The sequence below is a fragment of the Aspergillus homomorphus genome, assembly GCF_003184865.1.
Source record: "Aspergillus homomorphus CBS 101889 unplaced genomic scaffold BO97scaffold_8, whole genome shotgun sequence".
Taxonomy (NCBI): domain Eukaryota; kingdom Fungi; phylum Ascomycota; class Eurotiomycetes; order Eurotiales; family Aspergillaceae; genus Aspergillus; species Aspergillus homomorphus.
In genome coordinates, this window is record NW_020291894.1 from 569,729 (window position 1) to 588,388 (window position 18,660).

Sequence of the window (18,660 nt, forward strand, 5' to 3'; positions counted from 1 at the left end):
AGTGGCAGAATAGCATATAGCCATGACATAATCCCGCTAGAAAAACGCAAGTTTTGGCCTTGCATACGCGAGTTATGGTGTCATTTAAGGTTGGGAGGGTACATGTAGATGAGAGGAAAAGATCAATATTCGACAGGAAGAGTTACTCAAAATGGTGGCGTGGACCGTAGTTGCACAGTCCTACAAAGCTATCTAATAGACCCTGACAAGCCCCAGGTCCAATAAGCTTCGTGATATTATTTGTTGCCTTTGGCAACACCTTCCAGAAAACCAAGTAGAAACGCCTTGTTGTCTGGCGGAGCAACTTTACTAGAGAGAGAAAGTTGACCGTCCTCCACTCCACTACCGAAAGGCGAGGCGGCAGCAATATTCAGCGGCGTGAGTGGGCTAACGACACCTGAGGCACCCGAGGCCTTTGGTGCCGATGTGCTAAGCTCGGCGGGAGAAACTCCTGGTGAGGCAGGTGCTTTCCCAAAGAGTGACAGCAATGCTTCCCTTTGTGCAGGTGTTTGGCTTGGCCGGCGATCAAAGCTCACTTGAGGCTGCGAATCCCGCCCGGGATTGCCCAGTTGATCACCCGCTTGCTGCTGCTCTTGCTCGTTCGCCTGAGTCTTCAGGGGCAGCAGGTCCACGATGTTGGCGTTATCGGAGCGACGCAGAATCTGAGGCTGGAATGGCTTGGCTGGCTCCGGGGTGCCGGACTTCACAGCGCGATTCCGAGAAGGAGTGCGTGAGGACTGCGAAGACGTCGGCAGTGGGTTCGGTTCCTTCTTGGCAGATTGAGGCCTGGGCAAAATTGTAATGGGAGAAGCGAGAGTCTGTACCTGATCAGACTTCTTGACCCTGCGGGTAGATCCGTTCATTCCTCTTTTAGGGGAGGGTTTAGAAGACGTCATAGGTTGAGGCACGCCTGACAAAGGACTGGGTACTGCTGAAGACTGCCTGGGGTCCTTTGAGGACGAAGGTACTCTTCGATGGGCTGCGGGCTGCCGAGCGGGGCTGTGCTCCCCGCGAGGTCGCTGAAGAATTTGCTTCCTAGGCGGAGACACCGATTGGCCTGGCAATTCTGCTGGTCCGGTGTTTGAAGGGGCAACAGACCCTCTCAGCAAGCTTAGAAGCTGGTCTTGGTGTTGTGATGGCCGCCTGTCATGGGGCTGGACCTTGTCCGACAGCGGGACTAGACTTGCATTGGATGTTTTCGGTGTCTTGCTGGAGTCATCTTTGAACACGTTCAACAAAGCAAGGGAATGACTCGTAAGCTTCGGCGGCGGCAGCTTGCTTGCAGGAGGCACGGTCGCGCCTTGCATATTTGGCGCCTGTGCCGAATGAGAGAATTGCGGATCTCCTGTTTGTTGGTATGGGGCCGGACCAGGAATTTGACTCGGTGGTGCCGTGGACATTCTTGCTTGCATGGGTATATGCTCAAAGAACGGCGGCATTCCGTGATAACCATGTGGAGCGCCTGCCTGACTCAAGTGAGGGGGCGGGGGTTGAGCAAGCGGGGGTGGACCGATATTTGAAGCCGACGGACGAGGTACTGAAGGCTGCGGGAATTGCGTAGCACTAACCGGCAAAGGGCCTCGCGAATGCTGAGCTTGCTGAGGGAACCCTGGGAAAGTGGCTGTATCAGGATAAGGTGGTCCCATTGATGGCAGACTATCTGGAATGGCAAGTGGCGGCAGAGTCCTGTCAGGTTGAGGCACTTGTGGAAGACCATCTTGCGACGAACCACTTCTAAGGAGTTCTAGTAAGGCATTGGACTTCGAGGTGACGGTTCTTGGGTCCTGAGAAGCAGTCGCATTCGCAGGATCATCCTGGATGGGAACGACGCTGTTGATGTTCAATAGACGTTTGAGATGAGATGAAACGTCTTCTGAAGATGCGACTTCTGGCAAATCGCTCGGAGTGGCCAACTGCGCGGGAAGGTGACTAGGCGTAAAGCCATTCACAGCCTGGGATGTCTCATCCATTGACAATTCTCCCTCAGTCTGCACGAGATACCTGGCGCCTGGGTGCAATTTGACATCCATTTTCTTCTGCTGGGCAATCCATTTCTTCAACGGGTGCATGAAAGGCGCGACCATGTAGAACTTGTTTGCATTAGCTACCACGAGTCCTTGCTCTTGCTGTTTGCTCTTCTTGAGTGTCGGCAATTCCGATAGTTTGTACCATTCGATCTTACTGATCTCTTTGCGGGTTCGAGGTTCGAAATGGGCATCCTGTGGCACACCGCGGAATACGTACAGCCTCATGTGCTGTTCTCTCATGGTGATCTCAATGAACTTGGCGTCCTTCTCATCCGGAACGAGTCCGGCCTCGCGTATGTCATAGCCAGTCTCCTCGTAGACTTCACGAATAGCGCAGTCAATGTCCTTCTCACCCTTATTGATCTTGCCACGTGGGAAACTCCAGTTAGCACCCTTCTTCCAGCCTTTGACCAGGACTACTTCGTCCATATCCTGGTTCAGCATAATGGCTCCGCGAACGGGTACACGAGTCTTGTAAGCCAGGAACTCGGAGAAGGCAGTGATATGGTGATAGTGCGACCATTGCGACATCAAAGGACAGTGTTGAAAGATGCGCAACGCGAACGCTTTCAGCGATAGCGACGGAAGAGCCGGATCAAGCGGCCGAATGAAGTCCTCGTAGAACCATTGTGCTTCTTCGACTTGGAAACATATCCGTTCGACGGATTCAAGTTCCTCCCGTGGTAAATTGATAATGAAGCGGACGCATAAGTCATCCAGCCCTGGGGGACCACCGTGTCAGCATGATTCGTGTCAGAGGCGGCGCCGGAGACGGCGCGTCAAGGCCGGACTCACAGTCTTCCAACTGCATTTTTATTTCTGTCATACTGGAAAACGTGGTTTAGCATCTCAACAGAGGTACGTAAGGGCAAATGGCTCTCCAGACGAGGACGGAGAGAGCGCAAGACAGAGAGATGGAGGGGACAGCTCAGCGCGGTCGCGGCTTCAAGGAAGGGTGCTTGGCAAAGCGCCACCCCTGAAGCGTACTTTTGTGAGAGTGAGCGAGACAGGGAATGAGACGAGTCAATGGCTCAAGCGCCTCGAAGAAAGCTAATAGGAAGTTGTGAAAAGTGAAGGAACGAGGAAGGTGACTCTTCTCAGTTCGACACCCGACGACGGCCTGATCAGGTTGGAAGAGAGCTCGGTAAGGACCAATGGTCCGAGGACGGAATCAATAATGGGGAGCCTGAGGGAGGGGGAGAGGGTCCCGCTCAGCCACGCGCCACAAATTGTGGCTGACCCGGAATGACATGTGCTCACTGTGGCTGGTGAATGAATGGCCGTCGTGAGTCGGCGGAAGCTACGTAACAGGGCGGGAGGTCAGCCGATGACGTCGGGGGATTTCGCTCGTGTGTTGCGCCGATCGACGTTGAAGTCAACGACTGGCTGCACAAGCTTTTTAAACCTGCTAATCCTCTTCTACGAGCTGAACTTGCGTTATGTCAATCCAAAATTCTACGAAGATAAATCGAAGATAAAGATATACATCTGAAATATTTCCGAGCAAGAAATAGGGAGCATAACCCGGCGCGCAAACTTTTGGCAGATTTATAGGTTCTGCACCGAAAGCCCCCCTTGACGGTGTTTGCGGCGCGACAACAAGCCATAACGAGCCATGACGACCCAGATTGCATCGCTGGTTGGAAAAAGGATTCTAGCCGAGTCGGCAAGAAACCATTTTGGACAAGAGGTAAGAAAGATTCTCTAGGTGGACAGACAACACTCGTGGCAATTCATGAACTAAAATGTATTGTGTTGTGGCAGGATCCATACTTCGAAGAAGTCCCTGCCTCCCGCCTAGGACGGGCATTCGGCAAGAAGACACAGAAGAGGCGTAAAGCGATACCGCCAGGTTTATCCGATCACGACAAGAAAGTCCTAACGCAGGTCAAGAGAAGGGCATACCAACTGGACTATTCTCTATTCAACTTGTGTGGGATAAGGTTTGGATGGGGAAGTGTGATTGGGCTAGTCCCTTTGTAAGTACTTGCGGTGACGACATCTAAGCTGACCGTCAGAAGCTAACGCGCCGAGAACGCTAGTGCCGGAGATGCTGCTGATGCAGCGCTCGCCTTGATGGTCGTGCGTTCATGCGAGGGTATCGATGGAGGTCTTCCTGCACGAATTCGCATGATGATGATGATCAACGTGATTATCGACTTTTTTATAGGGCTGGTTCCGTTCGTGGGTGACGTTGCAGATGCCGTCTATAAGTGCAATACAAGGAATGCCGTGCTCTTGGAGAAGCACCTGCGAGAAAAGGGAGCCAAAGCGCTTTCAAAGCACGGAGGGGGACCCGATGCACCTGAAGACGCGAGTCTACCCGATGAATATGATCGATATCACGGAAGTGCTTCAGAGGAACCCAGGAGGCATAAAAGTAAGAAGCACTCTAGGACTGACGGACCCGCGGTGCCTGAGCCAGCAAAACATCCACAGAAAAACCGGTCGCAGCGAAGGTGGTTTGGCGGCGCAGCTCCGGAAGATGACGATCTCGAGAGAGGAGTCGTCGACAACACGCGGCCAACCAGGCGCTGACAATGAGGTAGCATGTCAACCCGTAATATGGAAATGAGGATTGGGCCGGGTTTGTTAATGTTGGGGAAGCTTGACGTAATTTCCAGACACCAGATATAATCTGATCTTATGATGTTTATACTGTCGGTCTTTAGCAACTTAGCTCGGGCCGGGATCGAGCACACGCATAACATATCCTGGGAGTCAGGCTGTCCGAGTGAAGGCCTGTGGCCTGTGGCGTGGTTGAAGCTGCATCCTTATTAGACATGAGAGCCCCGCAAAGATTGCATTGATATTCCGCCGAACGCGTGCTGGATGATTGGAGTTTGCTTGCTGTTCTAGTTACGTTCAACATAACACCAGGGTATTTCTCGCCCTGTGTAGTGACATAACGGACCATCAGCTCGTCGATTGACAGATTCTTTGTAAGCGTATTCTCCGAAGTCGGCTGATGGGGAATAATGAGGTCAGCAAGTTCGGGGAAGAAGCTAGCATAGTTGTGCAATTCAACAGTGAACAAGTCCCGAAGAGGAAAATTGTATTCGAGACCATAAGGAGACATGCCATCGCACACCTGCCAAGTCACCGAAGAGCCGCGACCCTTTGCAACATTTGCGAGTGTCTTGGCAGCCAGCTTGCTGTCGGAATCCCCCCACATTATGCCTCGACACTCCATCTTCTTCGCAAAGGCGACAATAAGTCGATTGATAAGGATGTTGTCGACGTCAGCTCTTGAAGTCGCGGTTGAGATAGATGCACGGAAAGCTTCTAGGCGTTCCTGATTAGACAACGAAGCTTGATCCTGGAAACTCGCATTCGCATATTGAGACATAACTTCGCCAATGCTGGGATCAAAATCGAAAATGCTGTAGAACGGAATGGTCGTAAAGGAGCAGTGAGGAAAGAGTTTCTCGGCAGTCTCAAAAGCTTCATCATGCGCAGGTATAGAGGAAATAGTCGAGGGATCGATTGTAAGGACGAGAAGCTCAAAGCCCTTAGGACCATGCGTCTTGAGGCGCATAACTTCAATTTGCTCATGCAACATATGCAGCAAGACCGTAGACGACAGGCCATAGGAAAGTGGGAGTAATAGTCTGCAGGGTTCATCTTGTGGCATATTCTTCCTAAGGCGATAGTTTTCCGTGCGTTTGAATGGCTTGTAGTTCACGAAGCGTACATAGCAGGCTCTGTAAGAGGCGCATTGTCCATCAATCACTGCGGCGCCACTTCGACAAGAGATCGATCGTGAGACTTACTGACAGACATGACGGCCGCGCAGGATGAAGGCAGGCTGCGCTTCGCGGCAGTTCATGCAGGATTCTGGAATTTCCTTGCCCGGCATGGTTGTTGTCAATATTATATCGTCAAACGATACTGTAGAGGTTCCGGCTTTGTCAAAATTGCGGCGATTGCCAGACAAGCAACGGAGAGACGCCGATTAGAAAAAGGCAGGCAGAAATTCTAGGCAGCGCGGGCGGGCTTAGATAATCTCAATCGGCGGGACCGACATCAACACGCGGCTTCCCCGGTTTCAGGTTGTAGCCACGAATTCGTGACATCGCTGCGCTCGTTAATACGCAAACAAGCGTCGCTCACCACCTGGGGACTTTCTTCTGTCTTTCCTCTTGTTATTGACACCCCCCGGCTTTCCTCACCATTGCACCTTCTTATGCTCCAGAACCGTACCTTACCTTTTACGCTCGGCGAACCCGGAGCTTTGTATCGCTAGTAACCCCATCGGTCAGCTCCTATTTATGGTCAGAATGAGAGGGTGGCTTCAAACCCTCGGCTTAACAGCCCTACTCGCAGGACATGTCCTAGGAAATGAAGTTGCGTTGGTGCGTTTCTTTCTTGTCCAACCTCCCGAAGCTCATCTCTAACATTGGGTGCTTTCCAGACACAAGATGAAGCCAGTCGACAACGATGCTCGGGAATGTACAGCCGTAAAGCTTGGGGTGGAAACGCGGATCCCTTTATCCTGACTAAGTTTGTGCAAGACTCGAACGCTGGTGACAGTGATCCTCTTGTCAGTCTGGTTATTTTCGAATGGACCGATGAGAACCTCATCGGGCGGCCTGTACCCGGCGACTCCGAAGTATGTCCCCCGCCCAAGAGTGAGTATCAAGTGAACGTCTTCTCATTGACTGATAAAATCTAGATGATAGAAACAATTTGCGATGAAGCGAGTGTACAAGCCAATCTATGCAAGGAAGATCAGATCGGATCGTTCATCCTTGCTGCGAACGCCACCGAAACCGCCAAGTTTCCCATCATCACCCAAGCTGTGCATCTAAACAACCCGGTCGCCGTCAATTACCCGATCAAGAAGACAGGTTTCTACTGTGTGAGCACATACGGGTATTCTGGGCAGGACTACAAGGCCGTTGTGGAATTCCGAAACTCGTATGGAGAGCTTCCAGCTGCGCAGATTGCGAAGCTGCCCTTCTACGGAGGTTTGACCATTGTCTATGCTGTGGTTGGAGCGTACGTTCTGCGGATTGATCCCGGTGCTTCGAGGATCTGAGCTGATGATTATAGGTTCTGGGCTTTTCTATATGTCCAAAACCGTCATGATATCTGTGAGTGAATAATATACTCTTTGGGGGCCAATTTCAACTAATGTATGGCAGTGCCTGTGCAAAATTACATCACCGCCATCTTGGTTTTCCTGATCGTGGAACAAGCGATGACTTGGGGATTCTATGGTATGTCGAGCCAGTTGCATGTGGTTTGGAAGGTGCTTCTAACATTTCACAGAATACCAGAACGTCCACGGTTTGAATGTTGGTGCAAAAGTATTGATGGTAATAGTGGCCGTCCTAAATGCAGGCCGCAACTCCTTCTCATTCTTCCTTCTTCTTATCGTGTGCATGGGATATGGCGTTGTCAAACCCTCGCTCGGACGAACTATGATCTATGTCCGCGTTCTCGCCATAACTCATTTCGTCTTTGCTGTGATTTACGCTGTCGCAAGTTTGTCTATCACACCTGACAGCGCCGGTCCCCTTGTCCTGCTCATCGTTCTACCGCTTGCTGGAACGTTGACTGCCTTCTACGTCTGGACATTGAACTCACTAAACGCCACCATGAAGGATTTGATCGACCGAAAGCAGAAAGTGAAGGCGATGATGTACAAGAAACTGTGGTGGTGCATCCTTGGCAGTATCATCGTGATATTCGGCTTCTTCTTCCTCAATTCAATCAACTTCGCCGGACACAGCGAAGCAAGCTTTGTGCCCGAGCACTGGAAGACTAGATGGTTTGTCTTGGATGGCTGGCTTAACATTGTCTATTTTTTTGACATTGGGTTCGTCGCGTACTTGTGGCGGCCCACTGCCAACAACCGACGCTTCGCTATGAGTGATGAGGTGGGTTCTTGCTGTGAACGAAATGATTACGAGATTATCGCTGACAACATGCACAGATCGCCCAAGACGACGATGGTTTTGAGATTCGATCTTTCGGTAGTGCCTTGGACGAGGAAGACGCCCTTGGTGGCCTTGAAGAACATTCTGCCCATGAGCCGCGTCGCGATTTGTCGCCCATTCCGCCTAAGCCCGTTCCTTCCGCGTCACGCCCACGGGAGTCACTTGATGGAGAGACTATCTTCGCAGTGGGCGAGGACGGTGATAGATGGTCGGATGATGAGGACGAATCGCCGCGCAATTCGAGTGAGCGACAACGCCTCACCGGCAAGCACTAGATGGTAATATCGACTCTTCGACCGGAGAGCTCGAGGCTGCGGTGTGGACGTTCGTCTGGGCGTCGAAGTCAATTGTCGGTGTGTAGGATTGGGGGCTCAATGTCGCTTTAATCTGCTTTAAGGCATATCACGGCGTTTGGCTAAGGAGAATTCCCCGTGAGTTTCGTTTTTAGCCTTTAATTTCTTGTTCAATGATGATGGATGAAGTATTTTCTTGTTACATAGTGTATAAAGTTTGTCTGATTCTAGTTCAAAATGAAAACTCTGCGTTTCAGGATATGCTTGAAGATGCACAGTTTGGTTAGCCATCAGGTTTATACACGAAGAATATAGAAGTAAGAGACACTTTTTTTCTCGATCGAGTGGCCTCGGCCCTTGCAGCAAGGCGCCGCAGCTCGCGGTATGATTTAGCCCTGAAAACAGCCATCCCGCCAAGATCTGACCGTGAGCAGCCATTTCTCATCCCTGCCAACGACGGACAATGATATATACACCCATGACTCAGACCTAGCTAGTGTCTCAAACCTTCCACCTTCTTCAAAAGGAACCTGTACCGAAAGGAACCCACGACAGATACTCTCTCTCAACTGCGACCCAAGCCACCTACAGTTACCAAACCTCCACCCCGCCGCCGCTGCCGCAACCTCCGACTCACAACTTACACAAACCCAACACGAACACCACAATCACTCCATATACCACATAGAGTTGCCAAACACACGAAACGAGCCACCATCTGCCCTGATTCTCCATACACCACTGAGCCATAATGTCAACGGACAACTCAACCGACCCCTCCCCACCACCACCAAGCAACCGCACCCTCTCCGCCTCCCTCGTCACCCGCTGCCGCACCCTCCTCTCAGACCTCGACGCACTCCAATCCCTCCTCGCACAGACCCAACGAAACCCCCAGATCGTGGAGGTGCGTTCCCTGCGCTCAAGCGTGCTTTCCGAGCTGCGCACGCTCGAGAAGCTCGATGCGCAGGTACAGGAAGTGGAAGCTGCTGCAGCTGCAGCTGCTGAGGGCTCAGGAACCTTTGATGATGACATCGGGACACGGGACGAGGTGCGCTCGCGGCTAGGCCATGCGCTGCGGTCGTCGAATCTGCCGTTCTATGAGGCTGTGTGGGCTATTGCGCGGGGGTCGTGTTCGGGCTTGGTGGCGTTTGGGAAGAGGTTCTACTGGGGGTCTGGGGCTGGGGATGGGGAGGGGAAGGATGGTGCTACGGGCAAAGGGGGCATGGGAAAGAAGAGGGCGAGTCGGGATAAGAAGAAGAGTGTGTTTGTTGATATTGTGGCGGATGATGGGGAGGAGTGGGTGAAGGTTTCTACGATTTCGGAGACGAGGTTGTTGTTTGAGATGGCAAAGAAGGGGTGGGAGGCTGATGGGTCGGAGGATGAGGATGGGGATGCGGGTGGTCAGCCCAGGACGGTGTTGCGGAATTATGCCAGTGGGGATGGGGGTGAGGGTGAGGGGGATGAGGACGATGATGACGATGAGATTGAGCTCGTTAAGCTGGCTAGGGATATGAGGAAAGCGGCGGATGTTACGAGGGTCAGGTATAAAACGCCGCGGTTGCGGTTTGTCATCCCTAAGATAGAGGAGGGCTCGAGTTCCGAGATTGATGGTCTATTGAAGATCATACGCGGGTATGGAATTGATGTGAGTTGTGGGGGGAATGTATATTCTTCTTCGCAGGGCGAGCCCACGCAAGCCGAGACGCTGGTCCGGCTGCTTCCTAAGCCATTCAAGCGTTTCACTCCTACCCTGAATGTGGACTGTACATTGCTGCTGGCGGCCGTCTCGGACCTGTCGCATTACAAGGATATCGCCCCGTCCCCCGTTCATCACACAGCCATCAATCGCCAGATTGATATCGAACATACCCGCCCGCTGCTCCCCACCGAGTTGTGGCCCGCCGTGGTGGGACACGATCTTGTCTGCACAAAGGAGGCTGCCCAGAGAATGCAAGAGATTGTCAACATCATTGGTACAGAGACCGAGAACCAGCGCATGAGGATACTACTAGGGGAAGGGTCGTTTGGTGACTGTAACCGAGAAGAACTCATTCAAGCATATCAGAAGCTATCCGATTATGAGATCCCTGCTGACTGGAAGCTCCCCGTCATGACAGTCGATGCGGCGCCGATAATTGCCTCTGCGAAGAATCTGGCCAAACTTCCGCCTGTCTATGAAAAGATCGAGAAGGTGCTGTCCGACATCAACCATAGCGTGTTCTTGTATGGATGGGCTGCCGGTGTGGTAACGATATCAAGTAATCGCACGGTGGTCAAACAGATCGAGTCCATCGTTGAGAAGAACAGGGGAACGGACGATAGTCTGGAAGGGCCTGCGATCTGGGTGTGCGATACAGCGAGGAGTTTGATAGGGAAAGAAAAAGGCCGCAAGGAGTAGATGGGATCACTGGGACGTTTTAGAAGATAGATCGATGGGCATAGAATCATATAGAGCCATACCAGTCATTAATCTCTTCTTTGGCAGCGATCCAATTGCTGAGGATCGGTGTATTACGAGAATGGTCATTGCCATAGTGCTTCGCAAGGAACTCCCACCACGAAATCATGAGAGTTCTTGAACCTTTATTTCTCAGAGGAACGGGAGTTGTCCTCCGGGAGCCAGAACACAATCTCTTTATCGGCGGATGCCAACATGTTGTAGCGGGGGTTGTATTCTACCATGGCGACCCGACCACGGTGAGAAAGCTTTGTCATGGGCTGCAGAAAGCCGTTGGCATCAGGAGTCTGCTGGAGGTCCCATACCAAGACGTCCGGGTGATCTCCAGAGCCTCCGATGACATATCGCCCATCTGGCGAAAAGCATGCATCTCCCTGTCCGAGGGGCTTGCCAGTTGTGGAAATGGGCGCAGCTCGACCGGGGGATCCAGCTTTGCCAACCAAGAATGCTTTCAACGAACCTTCAAAGGCATCGAGGATGAAGTGTCCATGGTAATCCGTCCCCACAAGCAAGTATTTTCCGTCGTTCGAGAATTCAAGCCGGGTCCAAGCCCGCCCACGCGTTGACGGAGTGTATCGCTCTTCGTGGGGCGCAAGATCGAAGGTGGAGAATGGAGACTTGTCGTAGTTGCGGTAGTCGTACAGCAAGATGGAAGATGTAGACTGGGATGCAACTGCAATGACTGATGCCGACGGATCAAATGCAACGAGGTAGGGTGTCGCAAGATTTAGCCTTCCCTGGGCGTTTCTAGAGCCAAGATCCCAGAGCGCGATGGTATCGTCCTTGGAACACGAGATGAAGGAGTCGCCGCCAGGGGACAAAGCCAAGCAGGTGACCTTGTCAGTATGGCCTGAGAAATACCTGACATAGCCTTCATTATGTAGGTCAAGCAATCGCAGTGAGTCTGAGAGGATGAGCTTCGGATCAAAACATGCGGTTCGCGGTATGAGACGTACCGTCCAGCTTGGTGCTAGCATGGAGAACCTGACGAGAATGGTGTGTGAATCTCGCCAGATGAGCTCCGTACTTCTTGCTAGGAACTGATTTCGTAGACTTGCCCTCCTTGATGTCGAAGACTTGAATGGTGTCGTCGTCGCCGGAAGCCACCAAGTAGTCACCTTGGTCATCGAAATCCAACGAGGTCACATAGTTAGCAGTATCCTGCTTTGGAGGCCGGAATGCCTAGAAGGCAGACAATACGTTAGAGAGGCAGGCATTACAGTGTAGTAATTTAAAGACTAACCTTGGTCGGGCGAAAGCTACGAATGATGTCCGACACTTTTTGGGTCTGGAGCATTGGCTGCTGCGCCTGCTGCTGCGCCGCCGGCTGCGATTGCACTTCCGTCATGCTTGCTGTGTTCAGATGAGGCAGGAAGCTATCGCGGCGCTGATAGTGAAACCGAAACAATTGCTTGTCTTATGTATGATACAGAGTCAGAGATGTACGCTCATGTAGCTTGAATTGTGCTGCCCTGAGATGCTCTGACCAGAGCTTTATCGACTGGCAAACGCGCCATGACTAGCCCGTTTGTCGCGTTTGAAGCTCTTTCGAAATAACATTGTTCCGGCCGGCCGGTTATATTCGGGGTCTGGTTTGCTGACCTCAGCGATCGCCGATGGTCGGAGGCTCCGCGCGGAAATGCGGCATGTTGGCCAATGATAGCCTGCAGGATCCGAGCCAAATCTCCAAGTCGGACCCCGGTCAGATTGCAGTGCCCGCATGGATTGTTCACGTTGGCCTGCTCCCTGGATCGGCGAATAATGTCTGACTGTGTCACCGTTCTTTTTAAAACTCCTGCTCCTCGAGATCCTCACCTCACCTCCTGAAGATCTTGTTTCCTGTTGTACAGTCAGATTTTCCCGCTATCCCCACAGACTCTAGCCTTCGCAGTCCCTGCGCAGAGACCAGTCGATTCTCCCCGCGAGCGGAGACGATCCTTGAACAGCCATGTCAACGACGACAGGGTTTGTCGCACTTCACACAACGAATTCGCCATATTTGCGATCGCGCTGACTCAAGCGATCTTCTTCCTAGAGCCTTCCTCGCCGGAGGTGTTGCAGCATGTGGAGCAGTCACAGTCACTCACAGCTTTGAGACCGTCAAGATCCGGTATGACCACCCTCATGCGGCCCTCGCTCTCTGCGCGCGGGTCGCAGCTACAGGACAAAAAGACTAACACACTTTGTTCGCTAGTTTACAATTGCAAGGAGAATTGCAATCGAAGAGCGACGCGGTCAAGAAATATCGTGGTGTGTTCCACGGTGTCAAGGTCGTCCTGCAGAATGAAGGCCCGCGCGGCCTGTTCCGAGGAATCGGCTCTGCCGTAAGCATCGCGCGCTCTCACGAACAAGATGTCCCATCATCTAACGACTGTCTCAGTATATCTATCAAGTTCTCCTGAACGGTTGCCGTCTCGGGTTCTACGAACCTCTGCGCGGATCCATCACAAATGCGGTCTACAAAGACTCCCAGGTTCAGTCCCTCGGCATAAACGTCTGCGCCGGTGCCGCCTCGGGTATCATTGGTGCCGCCATCGCTTCACCATTCTTCCTCGTCAAGACTCGTCTCCAATCCTTCTCGCCCTTCCTCCCCGTGGGTACGCAGCACAATTATCGCAACTCCTTCGATGGTCTGAGCAAGATCTATAAAACCGAGGGAGTGAAGGGGTTGTATCGTGGTGTCGGCGCGTCTATGGTGCGAACGGGTTTCGGTAGCTCGGTTCAGCTGCCGACTTACTTCTTCGCCAAACGTCGCCTGACGAAGCATCTTGGTATGGAAGACGGGCCAGCTCTGCACTTGGCTAGCAGCACAGCTTCCGGCTTTGTGGTTTGCTGCGTGATGCACCCTCCTGGTATGTTTGAGCCATATCGCGAACTGCCGATTACAGCCTAGCTGACCTTTTTGCCAGACACGGTCATGTCGAGAATGTACAACCAGACCGGTAACCTATATAAGGGCGCACTGGACTGTCTGTTTCAGACTATTCGCACTGAGGGCATTCTCGCGATCTACAAGGGTTATTTCGCTCACCTTGCGCGTATTCTGCCCCACACTGTAAGTCAAACGCCGTGGTACATGAAGATTGGAAGCAGAGTGCTAATTGATTTTCCAGGTCTTGACCCTCACTTTGGCCGAACAGACCAACAAATACATGCGGAGACTTGAGGACCGGTTCCTCTCGGATTCGCTCAGGGCCCGACTGTAAATAGACGACATTCATTCAGCGGCATTGGCATAGCTATAGAAGCATTTTGGTATATTTGATCAGGGGTTATAGGGTCGACTTATAGCGTGTCTTGGCTCGGCTCGTTGTGTACATAAGGCGTTTCAGCTCGGATAGTCGCGTCACCTTGGATTGCATAGACCTCGAGGCAAGATAAATTTAGACCATCTCTATTCAAAGTGTTCAGATTTCAGATGAATTCAGGCGTAGGTCGGCAAAAGCCTAATCGCGTGAGCGAGGGAGGCATACGTTATTAGACAGTCACAGACGCGACGACGCAAACAGCTCCATGTGGACGCTAGACAAAGTGTTGGACCTCATGTGGGCCTTCAAGCAGCACCCAATGTTTAGCCCGCCCCAGTCTAGACCAGGGTTGTCGGGGATGACATCTTCGCAGCATCTTGCTTCCGTCGGATCAATCGCCCGAAACACGACGCGTCGTGCCGACACAGGCTTGTACACACGGCAACCTATGTAACCATATTCTAGCCAGAATATTGTAGCGTTCTCCTTACTTTCATTCCATTTCCCAAATTATATAACCCATCATAGATAGCTCATGTATTATTACAGAGCAGGGAAGAGCACGACCCCAAGCATCAATAGCCAGCACACGGCAGACGCGTTCCGGACTTGCAGGACGTCATCACCAAGTGGACGAAAACAACAACCTTGCCTGAAAACCCACTATTTACGGTTTTAATACTCACCATGGAATCTAGATTGGGGCCAGGCTACCACAACAGGATAGGCAGACGTACTGAAGGGCCCCAGAGAACTCCCGTAATTCCGTGGTGGACCGTAGCAGCCAGAGTGTGTCTCCGTGTGGATTGCAAAAAAGGCCGACGCGTCGCGTTCTTTCGGTGAGCACTGAGCACGGACACCAAACCTGGGAAAATTTCGTCTCGGATTTAAGCCAGTGGGGATCGGCGGCTGAGCTCAGCTTGATTGATTGCTCAGGATGCCGTAAAGCTGCCTAAGCAACTGCAGTCATCTGTAAGGTACGGGGATCTGGTGAGGGGTCCAGGCATGAGGAGTGATCATAGAAGTTGGTTATTCAAGACCATGGAATGCCTGCTTTACAGCATTGGAGGTAGCAACTTCGAGGGCATCATCAATGAGTAGGCGCGAGGAGTTCGATCGCGTCAATCCGATCAGATAAGATAGGGACCAGTAATAAACCCCGACAAGGAATAGTGCGACGTAACGCGAACACACTAAAATACGGAGTTTGAGCGGCAGAGACCAGCGCAATCTGTGCCGTTCCAGGAATGTGGAGAGAGCTTGCAAAACTTGATGCAGACGCTGGAACAGTGGAGTTCTAGAGCACCGGATGGGCTACTGGCCGGTGGTCTGACTGGAGTAAAGCAATGGTTCATGGATCAGCGGCAAAGCGAAATTGGAACGAAAGACGTGTAGACGCGACGGACATCAACAGACTGGGCCCGCTTTGTCCGGAACAACCATTCTTCCAGCCAGCCACCGGGGCCCGAGTCGCGCCAAGTCACGTGCGACGGGCTAGGTCACGTCGCGCTAAGGATCACGCTTCTCGTTCCATGCAAGTATTTCTTGTCCCCGACGCCCTCCTCTGCACTGCTCATTCTCTTTCCTTCCAGTCCATCACGATCAATTGTCTGGCGTGTTGCTGTGTCGGTGTTAACCATTGTCTCTGTCTTTGTCTCAATCATCTCTTACACATTCACAATGTCCGCACAACTCACTCCCTCCAAGCAGGTAGGTGATGTCACGTCTTGCCTCCCCCGGTCGACGCGTCGACTCGAGCAATCCAGCTAATTAAACTTGGTGAATAGGCTGCTTCCTCGCTTGAGAACCTCAAGATGAGCGACTCCCCCGTCAAGAAGCTCAATTTCAACCCCGTGGGCAAGGAGAACGCTCCAGCCACTGTCGACGTCCCTGCCGAGAAGACCGTTGCCGAGAAGCCCGCCGAGGCTCCCAAGGTCGCTCCTGGTATCAAGGAATTCGAGGTCAATGAGCCTCTTCTCCAGGAGAACCCTCACCGTTTCGTCCTCTTCCCCATCAAGTACCACGAGGTTAGTCCGACACGCCCACTACGCGTTACGCGTAAAGTGGTTTTTTTTCTTTCTCCCTCGGGTGTCCCCACCCGCGTCGAGACTAGTGCACTAACGTGTAATTTTCGCGTTCCACAGATCTGGCAGATGTACAAGAAGGCCGAAGCCTCTTTCTGGACCGCCGAGGAGATCGATCTCTCCAAGGATATGCACGACTGGAACAACCGTCTCAACGATGACGAGCGCTACTTCATCTCTCACGTCCTTGCTTTCTTCGCTGCCTCCGATGGCATTGTCAACGAGAACCTGGTGGAGCGTTTCAGCGGAGAGGTTCAGATTCCCGAGGCTCGTTGCTTCTACGGTTTCCAGATCATGATGGAGAACATCCACTCCGAGACCTACTCCCTTCTCATCGATACCTACATCAAGGAGCCCAAGCAGCGCAACTACCTTTTCGACGCCATTGATAACAGTATGTGCATTGCGCTCGAAACGTGATTGGACGTGGATGCTAACGTGCTGCAGTTCCCTGCATTCGCAAGAAGGCTGATTGGGCTATCAAGTGGATCCAAGACCGCGAATCAACTTTCGCCCAGCGCCTGGTCGCTTTCGCTGCCGTTGAGGGTATCTTTTTCTCTGGCTCTTTCGCCTCTATCTTCTGGCTCAAGAAGCGTGGCTTGATGCCTGGTCTCACCTTCTCCAACGAGTTGATCTCCCGTGATGAGGGTCTCCACACTGACTTCGCTTGCTTGCTCTTCTCCCACCTGAACAACCGCCCCAGCAAGCAGATGGTCGAGGACATCATCGTTGAGGCTGTTGGCATCGAGCAAGAGTTCCTGTCGGACTCTCTCCCCGTTGCCCTGCTCGGCATGAACGCCAAGCTGATGTGCCAGTACATCGAGTTCGTGGCCGACCGGTTGTTGGTTGCTCTTGGTAACAAGAAGTACTACAACTCGGCCAACCCCTTCGACTTCATGGAGTCGATCTCTCTTGCTGGCAAGACCAACTTCTTCGAGAAGCGTGTGGGTGACTACCAGAAGGCCGGTGTCATGGCCAGCACGAAGAAGAAGGAGGAGGAGGAGACCAGCGCCTCGGCCGGTGGTCTCAACTTTGACGAGGACTTTTAGAAGAGTGATGCCACGATATACCCGGTTGTCGGCACCAGCCATGGCTACGAATAATTCTTGTTCTGTTTTGTGTTATGAAGCTCTGAGGTTTACACGCATGGGATTGGCGTTGGATGGGCGGATTTCTTTTTTCTTTACTTGTATCTAGCTAGGAATGTACATTGTTGGATAACTATTACTGACGCTTCTGTCGTAGACGTTGTAATCAGGCCTTTCCTTCCAGCTTCCCAAGCATCTCAATCTCAGGCCAAGTTGAGTTAAGCGATTCCGGGGGAGAACCCCCGGACCCCCCTTCCCTTTAGCTTCCTGGGAACCTCAAGCTCAGGCCAAGTTGTGTAAGCGATTCCGGGGGAGAACCCCCGGACCCCCCTTCCTTTCAGCTTCCTGGCCACCTCAATCTCAATACTATACCAGAGATAAGACCTACAAAACATCACAAAACCACACGGGTATCATTTCCACGCGTTATCAACAACCAACCTCACCCCACCCCTAGCTCTGCTAGATACAAGCTCCCCAATGTAACAGACTGACTAGAATTTACCGCCTCCCCTTGCCCCCCTTCTTCTTCCCCTTCCCACCTTTCCCGGGCCCCTCATTCCCCCCCTCCCCAGCCCCAGCAGGAATAAGAGAGGGAGGCGCATCAACCATCTCCGCATCCCCCGCCCCCGCCCCCGCAGGAACTGCACCAGCACCCCCCAACCCCAACGCCTCAACATCCGCCCCGGCCGCTAACTTCCCCAGCGAGGTGATCAACCGGCCCACCTCGGCGCCCTTGTTCGTCCGGTACTTTAGGCAGATTCCCGAGCCGGCGTGGAAGGTCTTGAGGGTCAGGGTGGCTATTCTGGGTTTTTCTTCTGTTGGTGGTGCTGTTGTTTGGGATTCCGGTTGGGGTTGTGTGGTGGCTTTTTGGGTTTTGGGTTTGCTTGCGGGGAAGGTGTATTTTGTTGTTATTCTCTATCAATTGATCATGTTCGTTAGTTTGGGGTGTGCTGGGGTGTGTTGGGCCAGGGAAGTATTGGGCTTGGGCTGGTTGGAGGGTACTGGGATGATCATGAGGTATTTGGTAGAGGTAGGCTTGCAGCCTGACTCATCAGACTCATGGATGGCACGTACCGCATCGGGATATGCTTGTAGCAGGAGCGCGGATTGCTCCAGGTAGGCTTGTGGGGTGGGGAGGTAGGGCATTTTTGGATTTGTAGGTGGTTGCGCGTTGATGGGTTGCGGATGTTTCGATTGTATGCGCTGCTGGCAATTGAGGACAAGGTCGGTGTAAGTGTGTGCTTGGTGCTTGGTGTGTGTGGTTGTGGTTGTGGTTGTGGCTGGGTTGTGGTAGGTGTGTTGATGATATCTGCTAATCGCGGTGGGTGGTTTTGCTCCGTTCGGAGGTGCTGGTCTTGTCCGGGCGGTGAGGGTAGATCCGATTTGCCGGTGGTGGTTGATAGCTTGGGTCAACGATGGAGCAATTATGATTTATGCTATACGAGGTATGCTGCAGGGTTGAAGATGGCAGACCTTGAACCAATGTCTCTGCGACGAGTCTAGGCGAGTCT

General features: G+C 52.5%; 9 protein-coding genes across 9 annotated transcripts; 5 read left to right on the forward strand and 4 right to left on the reverse strand.

Annotated features, from left to right (window-relative positions):
- Nucleotide 1: 1 nt before the first annotated feature.
- On the reverse strand, nucleotides 2–3,163 carry BO97DRAFT_441641 (decapping enzyme complex catalytic subunit DCP2). The gene is made up of 2 exons (XM_025698186.1): nucleotides 2,823–3,163; nucleotides 2–2,749 (listed from the first exon to the last, which is right to left on the reverse strand). Exons 1-2 carry the CDS (start codon nucleotides 2,851–2,853, stop codon nucleotides 237–239), a joined length of 2,544 nt encoding a protein of 847 aa, XP_025553809.1. The 5' UTR covers nucleotides 2,854–3,163; the 3' UTR covers nucleotides 2–236.
- A 479-nt stretch (nucleotides 3,164–3,642) lies between these two features.
- On the forward strand, nucleotides 3,643–4,565 carry BO97DRAFT_340305 (DUF4112 domain-containing protein; the record flags this gene model as incomplete). Its single annotated transcript, XM_025691593.1, has 3 exons — nucleotides 3,643–3,717; nucleotides 3,792–4,006; nucleotides 4,070–4,565. 3 exons carry the CDS (start codon nucleotides 3,643–3,645, stop codon nucleotides 4,563–4,565), a joined length of 786 nt encoding a protein of 261 aa, XP_025553810.1.
- A 130-nt stretch (nucleotides 4,566–4,695) lies between these two features.
- On the reverse strand, nucleotides 4,696–5,886 carry BO97DRAFT_422549 (uncharacterized protein; the record flags this gene model as incomplete). Its single annotated transcript, XM_025696801.1, has 2 exons — nucleotides 4,696–5,731; nucleotides 5,801–5,886. The coding sequence occupies 2 exons, from the start codon at nucleotides 5,884–5,886 to the stop codon at nucleotides 4,696–4,698; spliced, it is 1,122 nt and encodes a 373-aa protein (XP_025553811.1).
- Nucleotides 5,887–6,093: 207 nt separating this feature from the next.
- On the forward strand, nucleotides 6,094–8,472 carry BO97DRAFT_364943 (putative integral membrane protein (Ptm1)). The gene is made up of 7 exons (XM_025692560.1): nucleotides 6,094–6,382; nucleotides 6,442–6,639; nucleotides 6,703–7,028; nucleotides 7,083–7,123; nucleotides 7,175–7,249; nucleotides 7,302–7,912; nucleotides 7,969–8,472. The coding sequence occupies exons 1-7, from the start codon at nucleotides 6,299–6,301 to the stop codon at nucleotides 8,245–8,247; spliced, it is 1,614 nt and encodes a 537-aa protein (XP_025553812.1). The 5' UTR covers nucleotides 6,094–6,298; the 3' UTR covers nucleotides 8,248–8,472.
- A 577-nt stretch (nucleotides 8,473–9,049) lies between these two features.
- Nucleotides 9,050–10,660, forward strand: BO97DRAFT_317400 (uncharacterized protein; the record flags this gene model as incomplete). Its single annotated transcript, XM_025691269.1, has 1 exon — nucleotides 9,050–10,660. A coding segment is annotated over one exon (1,611 nt), but the record flags the coding sequence as incomplete, so codon positions are not given.
- A 191-nt stretch (nucleotides 10,661–10,851) lies between these two features.
- BO97DRAFT_422552 (WD-repeat containing protein SWD2) lies at nucleotides 10,852–12,074 on the reverse strand (the record flags this gene model as incomplete). The annotated part of the gene is made up of 3 exons (XM_025696802.1): nucleotides 10,852–11,630; nucleotides 11,683–11,908; nucleotides 11,970–12,074. The coding sequence occupies 3 exons, from the start codon at nucleotides 12,072–12,074 to the stop codon at nucleotides 10,852–10,854; spliced, it is 1,110 nt and encodes a 369-aa protein (XP_025553814.1).
- Nucleotides 12,075–12,674: 600 nt separating this feature from the next.
- Nucleotides 12,675–14,120, forward strand: BO97DRAFT_441647 (putative mitochondrial oxaloacetate transporter (Oac); the record flags this gene model as incomplete). Its single annotated transcript, XM_025698187.1, has 6 exons — nucleotides 12,675–12,691; nucleotides 12,762–12,836; nucleotides 12,921–13,050; nucleotides 13,107–13,578; nucleotides 13,636–13,781; nucleotides 13,840–14,120. 6 exons carry the CDS (start codon nucleotides 12,675–12,677, stop codon nucleotides 13,930–13,932), a joined length of 933 nt encoding a protein of 310 aa, XP_025553815.1. The 3' UTR covers nucleotides 13,933–14,120.
- A 1,413-nt stretch (nucleotides 14,121–15,533) lies between these two features.
- Nucleotides 15,534–17,281, forward strand: BO97DRAFT_386546 (ribonucleotide-diphosphate reductase subunit RNR2). The gene is made up of 4 exons (XM_025693534.1): nucleotides 15,534–15,684; nucleotides 15,762–16,001; nucleotides 16,119–16,452; nucleotides 16,506–17,281. Exons 1-4 carry the CDS (start codon nucleotides 15,655–15,657, stop codon nucleotides 17,105–17,107), a joined length of 1,206 nt encoding a protein of 401 aa, XP_025553816.1. The 5' UTR covers nucleotides 15,534–15,654; the 3' UTR covers nucleotides 17,108–17,281.
- Nucleotides 17,282–17,647: 366 nt separating this feature from the next.
- BO97DRAFT_441649 (SRP9/SRP21 family protein) lies at nucleotides 17,648–18,295 on the reverse strand (the record flags this gene model as incomplete). The annotated part of the gene is made up of 2 exons (XM_025698188.1): nucleotides 17,648–18,064; nucleotides 18,152–18,295. 2 exons carry the CDS (start codon nucleotides 18,293–18,295, stop codon nucleotides 17,648–17,650), a joined length of 561 nt encoding a protein of 186 aa, XP_025553817.1.
- Between the last annotated feature and the right edge of the window lie 365 nt (nucleotides 18,296–18,660).

Bases quoted from the DNA above. Each gene is read 5' to 3' on its own strand.
- BO97DRAFT_386546 (XM_025693534.1), top strand. From the start codon at position 15,655: ATGTCCGCACAACTCACTCCCTCCAAGCAG. The intron at 16,002-16,118 runs GTTAGTCCGACA...CGCGTTCCACAG, and splicing joins TCCCCATCAAGTACCACGAG to ATCTGGCAGATGTACAAGAA. The intron at 16,453-16,505 runs GTATGTGCATTG...AACGTGCTGCAG, and splicing joins TTTCGACGCCATTGATAACA to TTCCCTGCATTCGCAAGAAG.
- BO97DRAFT_441641 (XM_025698186.1), bottom strand. From the start codon at position 2,853: ATGACAGAAATAAAAATGCAGTTGGAAGACT. The intron at 2,750-2,822 runs GTGAGTCCGGCC...GTGGTCCCCCAG, and splicing joins AAAAATGCAGTTGGAAGACT to GGCTGGATGACTTATGCGTC.
- BO97DRAFT_364943 (XM_025692560.1), top strand. From the start codon at position 6,299: ATGGTCAGAATGAGAGGGTGGCTTCAAACCCTCGGCTTAACAGCCCTA. The intron at 6,383-6,441 runs GTGCGTTTCTTT...GGTGCTTTCCAG, and splicing joins TAGGAAATGAAGTTGCGTTG to ACACAAGATGAAGCCAGTCG. The intron at 7,029-7,082 runs GTACGTTCTGCG...TGATGATTATAG, and splicing joins GTCTATGCTGTGGTTGGAGC to GTTCTGGGCTTTTCTATATG.